The sequence below is a fragment of the Phoxinus phoxinus genome (genome assembly GCF_949152265.1).
Source record: "Phoxinus phoxinus genome assembly, chromosome: 18".
Taxonomy (NCBI): Eukaryota; Metazoa; Chordata; class Actinopteri; order Cypriniformes; family Leuciscidae; genus Phoxinus; species Phoxinus phoxinus.
Window position 1 is genome coordinate 24,690,803 of NC_136893.1, and position 12,411 is coordinate 24,703,213.

At 39.4% G+C, this 12,411-nt stretch overlaps 1 protein-coding gene across 5 annotated transcripts in view; it reads left to right on the plus strand.

Moving 5' to 3' along the window:
- frmd4bb (FERM domain containing 4Bb) overlaps window positions 1-12,411 on the plus strand; it is a 75,047-nt gene that overhangs the window by 27,115 nt on the left and 35,521 nt on the right. Inside the window, exon 1 of one of the 5 annotated variants that reach the window (XM_079588329.1) lies at window positions 11,003-11,182. The exons of 3 other annotated variants lie outside the window; for them this stretch is intronic. In XM_079588329.1, the coding sequence (XP_079444455.1) occupies window positions 11,033-11,182 (150 nt within the window). In that variant the 5' untranslated portion in view covers window positions 11,003-11,032. Of the gene's footprint in view, window positions 1-11,002; window positions 11,183-12,411 lie in introns of those variants that run through there. One more of the 5 variants, XM_079588325.1, reaches the window with a different exon arrangement.

The following is a 12,411-nucleotide window of genomic DNA, read 5'->3' on the forward strand; positions in this document are numbered from 1 at the left end:
ACACACACACACACACACACACACACACACAGTGGCATTTGATGGACTTTCCGAATGAGCAGTTTTCATGCTATAAAGTAAATGAATAGCCTATACTGTATATAATGGACAAGTCAACATACACAAATACTCAGAATACATTACTCTATCCTTAATATTATATGCAATATAATTTTTTTAATGTTTTGATTCATATTAGCGCTGGTTAGTTTGGTTAATGGCTTTGTTGAAGAAGTCCTTTTAAGAAAATGATTGAATACTTCAAAGCTGCTGATAAATGTTAAAGATAAACGTGTTGTGTTCTCTTGGGTTAATGGATAACAAAAATCCATGTTTCATTTTTTAAATTAAATTCACATTTATTGGCATCTCACATTAGTGTGTTATTAATGTGATGGCATTGTGTTTTTAGTCAGTTCTGTCTTCACTGTGGTCTACTGAGGAGAAAACAAAGCTTTTTTCTATTTAGTTACTTTTTTATTTGATTCATTAAATTCAGTCGGCACAGACGGCAATTATCTTTGATAATCAGTGGAAATCACTTGAAGCGTATGTCGCTCAAAAGTTTGGAATCAGGACGAAGAAATATATATATTTTTTTTTTAAAGAAATTAATATCTGTATTCAGCAACGACGCATTAAATTGTGACAGTAGACAGTTTCCACACACAAAAAACTGTTAATAATCAACTGATATAATCATCTGATAATAATAATAAATGTTTCTTGAGCATCAAATCAGCATATTATAATGATATCTGAAGGATCATGTGACACTTTATGCAGGAATAAAAAATACACTTTACTGTATATTCACATAGAAAACAATTGTAGTAATATTTCACAAAATTACAATTTTTACTGTATTTTTGATCAAATAAATTTAGCCTTTGAGAGTTATTTCAAAAACATTATAAAAATCTTTCCAACCCCAATCTTTTGAACATTAGTGTATATAAAGTATAATGTATTATTGATATATTTATCCCCTTAAGTGACACCCCCTTTTTTTAATAGACATGAAAATGCACATTCTGAACTTAAATGGTTGTAATTCAAGAATGCTTTGGAATATAGATGTGAGATTGGTCTTGTTTTAAAGACATTTGGCAGATTTTTATAGAATTTAAATAAATTAAGAAAGTTAAACAGAAAAAAAGTTATAGAAGTTTGAGTTTATGAAAATGTACAATGTTAAAAATTTAATTAGTCATATTTTATATTAAAAAATCTATTTTCAAAACCTGGTGAACTTTAAAAATGCAAAAAAAATCAAAGCCAAAAATCTGAGCAAGTTGTGTTTCAAATTTTAGGTTGATATGAAAAAAAATAATCTTTCAGTGAGATTTAGTTTGGGCGCAGTACCACACTTCTCCACTAGTCGACATTACTGCCCATATAAGGGCGCCTCCATTTCCATATGTGGTTTGAGTGATCTGAACCATTATTTTTACAATTTTCATACAATTTATGAAGTAGACATCCTATTCAGAAGTAGTGTTGGAAGTTTTCCAGATTTTGAAATGAATTCATCCTCTAAGAAACACAAAAGATCACGTATGTGCATTATAGCTCGCTGCCACATCACAAATGCTGAATCTATAATTTTTTTCTTTATATTCAAAACATTTTCAGACCTTTTTTTCTAAAATAATTATCTTTTGAACTCTTGGCATGAAAACAAACTGAGGTTTCTACCATTCTTTCATGATTTTTCATGTTCATCACTATTTCAAAATAAAGGTCTGAACACGCCTTAAAAATATTAAAATATTATTGTTGCAAATTGATAAATTACGGCTCCTCTGTAAATTATTTTGAAAATCAGTCACCAAATTGGTAAATTAGAGATTGTAAGCTTTCAAATTATATATAGTTTGTCAATATTAGTTTAGGTTTAGTATAGGATATTACTGTTTTAAATATGTAATGGCTGTGGCCAATATAAGGGGTTAACATTATGTATATTCTGTTATTTGGACAGTGTTGACATGTTTGGATGTGATTGTGAAATGCGCTGCCACCAGCTGGAAGCTCGTGTAATTGCAACACGAACGAGACCTGACAGGATATGAGCTCTGCTGGCAGCAGAAGCACTTATAAATAGAAAATTACAAATGTCATAGATAAACATCTAATATCTGTCACGGCAAATATCATCCACGCTTTCAAAATCCTCACAGGTTTATCTTCACAGCCGGCGTGTGAAGCGTGTTATTTGAGTGTGTGCAATCCGTTGAGTGCTTTCAAGTTGTCGTATTAAACGCAGCCAGTCATATTTTTATGAATCTTATGCTACCGAAAAAACAATAAAGATGGAATAGCTGAAGTGGAGAGATGCAAGTTATTATACCAAAATAGATTTTCTGCTTGCCCCTCGGTTACTCCAGAGCCATTTTCTCTCAAATTAATCCGAACAATGAAATGTGGCCTATACTTCAGTGTGTAGAGGACAGGCTTGATGTGTGGAGATCATGAGGACGCTGGATGGATGTTTATTGGGGTTTTAATTGATGCTGAGGCGTAACGTGTGTGTGTGTGTGTGTGTGTGTGTGTGTGTGTGTGTGTGTGTGTGTGTGTGTGTGTGTGTGTGTGTGTGTGTGTGTGTGTGTGTGTGTGTGTGTGTGTGTGTGTGTGTGTGCTCTTTTGGGAGGAGATTGCTCTGATCTGAAACTGCACTCTTGCGATGTCTGACAAGCAACATCTGTAATCTTCCCAGCTGACAAAAATATGTTCAAAGAACATTTTGCTGACATTCCCATAAGTTATAAATAACAATTATTTTTTCCCTTTTTTTAGCTTTTAGTGTGAATATGTTAGCCTTAAGGTCATGAATAAGCTGGTTTGTTCCAAAACAATGACAAAATTCACATATTCAAAACTTGCACTCTCACTTCCGCTAAAATGGATGACCGATTTTTATGACATCACCGCAGACTTCATCTTCTGTCCAATCAAACTCTCTCTAGAATATAAAGCTCCGCCCCCCTACGCTATAAATACCACTTGGCAACCGTTGACAGATACGTCACAGACGGAGCAATATGTGTTGGAGATGTGTGTTCGGTTGCTGTCAAGTACGACTTGCAGTCTGTGAGGTAGACTAAACGCTATTGGCTATTTGAAAAGGGGGAGGAGCCATGTAATATGTCCCGCCTCAGCTTCCTGTTTCAGTGGAAATTACGCCAACGCATCATGCAAAGCTGGCACTCCAGTGGGGCTTTACGGGAACATTGGATTTTAGCATTATGCAAACATTATGGGACCGTTACGTTTGAATGTTCATTAACATTTAGCAACATGTTAGACAAATATCCAACTAAATGTTCCGTAACGTTTTTGTGCTAATGTTTTGGGAACATTATTGAAGACCAGCTGATAACTCCGAACAAACGGTCTATTAACGTTACTGGAATAATGCTTGTTCATCGCTTGAGAGAATGTTCCCTGTTAGCTGGGCTCTCACACACACACTCAAAACATCTGAATAGTTATGGGCTATAGCCTAATTATGACTAAGCTGCTTAAATGATTACGTTTTTGATTAACAGAAACTGTCTGTGAGTTTTGCTGTATTAAACCAGTGCTATAACCAACTCTCTCTTTACCAGGATCTACTTTAAAGTGTTTTTTTTTTGTGTGTGTTTTTATTTATTTACTGTGTAATGCGATTAATTCAGATTTGACAATCAATGAAAAATGCATGAATTAAACACAATATTTATTTGTGTGTGTGTGTGCGCATATATATATATTTATTTATGTTAAACAATATCATTAAATATTTATATTATTGAATTAGTTTTATTTTATTATTTATTATTATTATTATATGATATTATATTATAGTTTCATTTTTGAGACATTTCTCAAAATATATTCTTTTATGTTCCACAGATGAAAGAAACAAAAGAAACATCATCAAAATGATGACAGAATTGTCTTTTTTGAGGAAATATTCCTTTAACATAAACATCCAACGAGCAAGTGAATTTATTCTCATGAACAATTATGACAATGCACTTCATTATTTTTTTTATGTAAAAATAGTTAATAATAATTCTGATGATAATTTTCTGAAAAGCCAGTTGTTTTTAAATCCACATACAGTAGATGCATTGTTCACTCTCTATGATATCCCACAATCCTGTGTGTGCGGTTCGGGAAGATTTCTTCCTTTTTATCAACTTATGATTCAGTTTATATTGAGAAATAAGCATTGCAGTCATTAACCACTTGTCTAAAGGTTATCAGATGTGACATTTGGTGCTTCGGAAGTTACACAAAGTCCCAATCATTGAAAGCATATTGCTCACAGATTTCCAACTCCCACCTTCATTTGTTTTTGAATGGGTGTTTTTATGAGAAATCAGCAGTGTCATTATGTTTTAAGATGTTGTAGTGTTTCCAGAAGAAAGTCTGAGACTGTTTTCCTGGTTTTCCGCGGGTAACAGCACTGCATTATGGGCCGCTCAACAGAACAGGCTATAATTTAACATGCTGCACTTTTCCACACACACCCCTCAGCACGATAAATCCCGCCGTTTAGAAGAATCTGCTAATAAAATGCAATCAAATGGGTGCAGTTGGTCCTTGCATGGCCTGATACTCAGAAATATAGCAGTTGTTCTTTATTTTCCGTGGCCTGATGAAGTAATGGTGAGTCATGAGGCTGGGTTAACCTCTTCTGTACATTTTTCACACAGGCATTGTGGCATAACACGTCAAGGCAGTCTAGGAGATGCATTTGCTGAAACAAAGCAGATTGATGTGAACATGTCCTACCTCGCTGGAATCCTCTGCATTCAAAAATATTTATGAACATAAAGACACAGATGTATTGCATTACGAATATATTCCTCAAATACATTGAGTGTTAGCTAAGTAGCTAAAGAGAGATGAGGTTCTTACAGTAGTTCTCTCTGTCACTCACTTTGACGTAGTGTTGATGTAGCGACACTAGGGGTCGCACTTGGGAGCTGTAGTGTTGATGTAGCGACACTAGGGGTCGCACTTGGGAGCTGTAGTGTTGATGTAGCGACACTAGGGGTCGCACTTGGGAGCTGTAGTGTTGATGTAGCGACACTAGGGGTCGCACTTGGGAGCTGTAGTGTTGATGTAGCGACACTAGGGGTCGCACTTGGGAGCCATAGTGTTGATGTAGCGACACTGGGGGTCGCACTTGGTAGCCGTAGTGTTGATGTAGCGACACTAGGGGTCGCACTTGGGAGCCGTAGTGTTGATGTAGTGACACTAGGGGTCGCACTTGGGAGCCGTAGTGTTGATGTAGTGACACTAGGGGTCGCACTTGGGAGCCGTAGTGTTGATGTAGCGACACTAGGGGTCGCACTTGGGAGCCGTAGTGTTGATGTAGTGACACTAGGGGTCGCACTTGGGAGCCGTAGTGTTGATGTAGTGACACTAGGGGTCGCACTTGGGGGCCGTAGTGTTGATGTAGCGACACTAGGGGTCGCACTTGGGAGCCGTAGTGTTGATGTAGTGACACTAGGGGTCGCACTTGGGAGCCGTAGTGTTGATGTAGTGACACTAGGGGTCGCACTTGGGAGCCGTAGTGTTGATGTAGTGACACTAGGGGTCGCACTTGGGAGCCGTAGTGTTGATGTAGTGACACTAGGGGTCGCACTTGGGAGCCGTAGTGTTGATGTAGCGACACTAGGGGTCGCACTTGGGAGCCGTAGTGTTGATGTAGTGACACTAGGGGTCGCACTTGGGGGCCGTAGTGTTGATGTAGCGACACTAGGGGTCGCACTTGGGAGCCGTAGTGTTGATGTAGTGACACTAGGGGTCGCACTTGGGGGCCGTAGTGTTGATGTAGCGACACTAGGGGTCGCACTTGGGAGCCGTAGTGTTGATGTAGTGACACTAGGGGTCGCACTTGGGAGCCGTAGTGTTGATGTAGTGACACTAGGGGTCGCACTTGGGAGCCGTAGTGTTGATGTAGCGACACTAGGGGTTGCACTTGGGAGCCGTAGTGTTGATGTAGCGACACTAGTGGTCGCACTTGGGAGCCGTAGTATTGATGTAGAGACACTAGGGGTCGCACTTGGGAGCCGTAGTGTTGATATAGCGACACTAGGGGTTGCACTTGGGAGCCGTAGTGTTGATGTAGTGACACTAGGGGTCGCACTTGGGAGCCGTAGTGTTGATGTAGCGACACTAGGGGTCGCACTTGGGAGCCGTAGTGTTGATGTAGTGACACTAGGGTTCGCACTTGGGAGCCGTAGTGTTGATGTAGTGACACTAGGGGTCGCACTTGGGAGCCGTAGTGTTGATGTAGCGACACTAGGGGTCGCACTTGGGAGCCGTAGTGTTGATGTAGTGACACTAGGGGTCGCACTTGGGAGCCGTAGTGTTGATGTAGTGACACTAGGGGTCGCAATTGGGGCCCCAAACACCTCTGATACTTCAGAAAAAGCCTAGGAGAATTTGCACGAGCAATAAGCTGCTGGGTGCAGTTCACTTAACGGCCACCGGTGTCGCTAATAACAGGGGTTTCTGAATTCTACATATAGCCCCTTTAATTACTATCTTAAAAATGTAAAGTTCTTCTTTTTTCTTTTTTTTACAAATATAATTAATCGTTCAGAATAAAAAAAAATTGTTGCACCACAATCTGACAATTGACAGAGGGTCTGCTGGGGTCCTCTCTATGACATGTCCTGTTTTTTTTTTAAGTTAGTTGGATGGATTACATAACTTTGTTAGTCTCGGCATGGCTTTTGGCAGTCAAACTTTTTAACATTAATAACCAGTGAAGCGATTTGTTTTTCATTTCTAAATTGTTTGGGGTGTTTGTGGGGTATATCAGGGAAGTTGTATTGGTGACATTTAATGCAGCTGATACTTGCACCCATAAACATCAAAATGAATTATAATTCAGAAATGAAAAACATATGTGTGCGTTTGAGCCCAATAAACATTTAACGTTTGAACCCCACAGACATTTTCTGTGGAGCTATAGGGTTGCGATGCAGCGCCAGGCGCGACGCAAGTGTGCTCTTGCCAGTTTCAGCCTGACGCAGTTATCATTTTCACGTCCTGCGCCACATTGTTTAAATAGCGAATGCATTTGCGCCCCTCTGTTCGCCCATGGGCGGCTGGTCTGAAAACGAGGTGTGTGTTCAGTCGCATTGTTGGCGTGTTGATATTTTGAGGCACTGAAATAGCAGTATTGTTTTTGTTATTTAAAGAGTGCGTTAGTAATGTGCGCCTATAGGCGGGTGCATATGGGGTTATTATTGTTGCAATATTCCAAATAAATAGATTAATATTCACAAATAAATGTAAAGAGATTCACAAAAATGTATCAAATTCACAAATAAATAGACAAAGATCCACAAATAAATGTAAAGAGTTTCACAAAAAATTATAAAATTCACAAATAAATAAAATGAGATTTGCAAATAAATAAAATATTTCCAGATGTTTTATTATTTTACAAACACAACTCTGCCTGACATTTATTTGTGAACCGCTTTCTGTGCATTTGTAAATCACTGCACACATTTGTGAACCGCTTTCTGTGCATTTGTGAATCCCCTCACGCATTTGTGGATTTTGAAACACTTCTAGCGTCGACGACGTGCAGACAAATCCACAAATAAGTGGACTCCACCCACCGTGTACTCAAGCCAATCAGATAACGGCCACATCGAGCTGGCCAATCGTTGCACGTTACCGCTTCAACCAATCACGTTTGGCTTTAGGTACACTCGGGGCGGGAACTGATTCTTGCATCCTTGAAAGGAGCAGTAGTAGCGCTGAACTGTTTTGTGTGGTAAAAACACTCTGTTTTCAAAAGATTGTTGGAGTTTAAGGCCTCTTTATATTTCCATCAGGATACAGGGAATTATGATAATCAGAGATCCCGAGCATCATGAACAGTCTCTACACCGGCAAGAGGCGCGACACAGCGCGTCAAAAGCAAATAGGCACTGTCTATTCACTTCTGCCGCTGCAGTTTCAAATAATGTAAAACTAGCATGTTTGAAATGTTAACACATATTCCCTATGTGACGTCTGCTTAGCTGCAGACATGTCTGCATAATCGTACTCTTAACGGCTCTGATCGTAGCCTACTTATTTACTAGTGCTGGTTACTTGAAAAATCATATTTCGTGACAGTGTACTGGACGCGGGGCATTCATTGATAGTAAACGGATTCCCGCACTTCTTCTGATGTAGAGGCTACTTCACGCCCAGTGTAGATAGCCTCGCACGGGGTAGATACGATGCATGAAATTACAGAACATACGATTTTGCCTTTTAAAGCACAATCGCGGTGACAAATAGTAATAGGACATAAATAAATGTCATGTAGAATACCAAATATGAGCCCAAATGACCAACGAGCCTCAGCATCAGCGTGTATACTGGGGTCGATGCTGCACATAAAAATCTTGCAATGCAAATTAAAAACTCTGTGTAGCAGTCAGAGTTTAAATAGTGTAGCTATTGATGGGTTGAACCAGTTATTCATTAGTCAGCTACTTGATGCTTTTCTGTTCTATCTTGAATAACGTGACGCGTCCATAACGCGTTGTTCCCATAACAGAGATGTAAAGTGCTGTTTCTCTGGCTTTTTCAAGGCTCATAAAAATTGTGGCTTGGCTTGACAAGCAGTCTAATGGTGTAATTCTAACAAAATCCAAACTTTAAACATATTTTGCTGTAGCAATTTGATGTGCCTTTACGCGTACACTTCCTATTTGAGCAAATGCATGCAGATGAATGATGAATGACTAGTTATTTCAGAGCAAGATCGCCCAGTGTAAAGCCAAACGGGATTGGTTGAAGCGAGAACGTGCAACGATTGGCCAGCTCGATGTGGCCGTTATCTGATTGGCTTGAGTACACGGTGGGTGGAGTCCACTTATTTGTGGATTTGTCTGCACGTCGTCGACGCTAGAAGTGTTTCAAAATCCACAAATGCGTGAGGGGATTCACAAATGCACAGAAAGCGGTTCACAAATGTGTGCAGTGATTTACAAATACACAGAAAGCGGTTCACAAATAAATGTCAGGCAGAGTTGTGTTTGTAAAATAATAAAACATTTGTAAATATTTTATTTATTTGCAAATCTCATTTTATTTATTTGTGAATTTTATAATTTTTTGTGAAACTCTTTACATTTATTTGTGGATCTTAATCTATTTATTTGTGAATTCGATACATTTTTGTGAATCTCTTTACATTTATTTGTGAATATGAATCTATTTATTTGGAATATTGCAACAATAATAACCCCATAGGTGCACAACGCGCGTACACTCTGCTTATTACACACACAAGGACGCATAGCAGCACACAAACTAGCCAAATATTAAAAATAAAAGGATTACAATGTATTATTATTGTGTACATAAAGATATGGTGAATATGGCTTGTCCCGTAGATCATCGGTTCTCAACAGGGGGGTCGCGGCCCACAAGGGGGCCTCAGCGAGCTCTGGGGGGGGTCGCGTCATATTTTGAGCAATCAGCATTAAATAAAAGTTAACTTTTTCTGTTCAAAATTTACAAAATGTATATAATGAGAGAGTTCATCATGAATCCATTTCCAATCCGTGTTTTTGTCTTATCCTGAGCCATGGTACTCCTATAATAAGTGTTTACATTGGGACTATTTTACACTGGTTTGGATCGCTGCTGCTGGGGAGTAGCCCAGTGCCTGTGTGACTCGTCATAGACGTACACAGAGAGAAGTAGTTCCGGCTACAATGTTCTTCCGAAAGACGCATTATTCTGTTAATAAACGCAAGTTTATTATCGCTCGCTATAGCGCCAAAAGCATTAAAAATAAAGCCTCACAAATAACATGCAAGTATTGAGGCCCCAGACACCAGTCATTTAGTGATAGCCGAATAACCTCTTTCTTTCTTTTTTTACCATTTCAAATAGGGCCAGTTTATAGGCTACTCCTAGGCTTACGTTTTTAAACGACAAAGGGCCTACTGATGTTTTTGTTATTGTATTTTCAATATTATAGGCTATTATTTGTGTATAAACATATCTAGTTATAGTAAACATATACCGTTTGTTTGAAAACAACATATTTTGTCATCCTTGCTGCAAGCTTACAAGAGCGATAATGTCATTAAATGTGAAGGGGGCCCTCAAATATTTTCTTGGGAAAAAGGGGGTCTCAGACAAAAAAAGATTGGGAACCACTGCCGTAGATGGTCTGCTAGCTCACTTTAAGTAGTGAGCTAGCACGCGAGCGCAACTGGCTTTTAAAGGGAATGGGAGCTGAGACTCTGATTGGTTTATTGCACGTTACGCCCAAAACACACCCATTACTCATTAAGAGAATAGGGACAACCGTTTTAGACCATGTGCCGGACGCGCCGACCATTTTTCCCCGTCATTAAGCTAGCAAAAGTGGATTCGGACACACACTAACTGCACTTGCGCCGTGCGCTTTAGACCATGTGCTTAGATCGTTAAAATAGGGCCCATAGGATTGTCATGTATATTTTAAGCTGTATTGCCGTGTAAATCCTCTCACTTTGTGTCAGGCAGTGAAGTAGGAGGGATGGCAGCAGCTTCTGGGACACGTGGACAGGCCGCAGAAATCGATGTGGCAGAGCCTGGTTTACTTTTGGAAGCAAAATGTGTGTGTGTGTGTGTGCGCCCCTTTGAGTCTCCGTGTGTGCTCGAAAAAGGACCAGTGGAATCGTGAGCTAAAACCGTGGCTGGCAGGGCAGTCCTTATTCCCCACAAACCTCAGCTCTTTCCTCCTCAGCCTGGCCGTTCTCCCAGAGTCTCCGGCTCTAACCTCAGCGCACACACGGAAAAGAGAAATCCCCCCGCCGTCCTCTCCAGGGGCGCAGCCGAGTCTCCACGCTCATGGGGAATGTAGTCGAAGCGCATGTCACCTAGTTGTCGATCTAGCGCGAGGGAGCAAAGATTAGGAGGCGGTGAAAGAGCGGTCTGTCTCGAGCTTGACCCAGACTAGGTCCGGTTGCGTAAGACGGGGGCGACCCGGGTACCAGCCGGTGGCGGGACAGGCATGGCGTGGGGTTTAGTGTGTGGGGTGGAAGCTCTGCTCAGTCTCGTATGGCAGATCGTCCTGTGGATGATCCAGAGGTGTCTCCTGCAGAGGATGAGGTCATGTCAACAGTGCCTTCAATCCTGCTTCAACCCGGGCCACGTCTACCAGGTACTGCCGCTCTTTCCTAACAGCCCGAGGTGGCTTCGGCACGCTTGGGATCAGTTCAGTCTGGATTGTGTTTGTGTGTCATTTGTGATGCTCTGTTTTTGGATCTTTGAATCTTTTACAATGGAGAATATAGTTTGGTCTTTCGTTTCGTATTTCTCAAAGTCTGCCATATGAAGTCAGAGATTTCGGTAACGCTTTACAATAATGTTCATTAGTTAACAGTGGTTAACTACCTTAGTTAACATTGCCTAAGAATGAACAATACTTCTACAGCATTAATTAATCTTAGTTAATATTAATTTACATTTACTAATACATTGTTAAAATCTAGGGTTGTATCTGTTAACATTAGTTGCACTGTGAAGTATAACATGAACAAACAATGAACAGCTGGATTTTTATTAGCTAACATTAACAAATATTAATAAATACTGTAACAAGTCTATTGCTCATTGTTAGTTCATGTTAGTTAATACATTAACTAATATTAACTAATGAACCTTATTGTAAAGCGTTGGTGAGATTTCAAAACGAAACGCATAATAAACTCGATCTGAACATTTTTTAAGGCTGAATAATCTGATATTTTCCATATTTACAGCTCTGTACTCACACCAAAATGTTCTTATTTTGTCTATTTTTATTTCTCTAGTTATTTTAGGAGAAACATCTGAGACTATGTTGATACTTTAATACACAACTGTGAAGTTCTTTAAGTCTGAGAGTTACTTTTTATGAAAATACTCGAGTCATATTCATTCTGACAATCTGAGATCAGATGTTTGTTTTGGATTTAAACTAAGACAAGTTGTTTGTTAAATAAAGAGAAGTATGTAAGATTGATATTGTTACTATTATTACTTGTAGGCCTACTATTTCTAGGTCACTAAGCAAACTTGTGACATCGATCATATACTGATAGTATAATTTGTAATGAAACAATTGGAAAATACCAAATAATAGCTTTTTTTTAGTAGGATCTTTGGATTGTTCATTGTAAAAGTTAATTTTCTCCAACAAACCGCTCATGCAAAACACAAATTACAGGCTTGGAGAAGGGCATTTGAAACGTTTCCAAAATATCAGTCTCATAATGCAACAACTCTGAGAAAGACAGCACGTCGGTTCAGCTCTCCGCAGTGCAAATGAAAGATCTGTGCTATTTAACTAGTTAACTTATAAAACTTAAAGTATTATTATCCACATTTATCCTGACCAAAATGAAATCA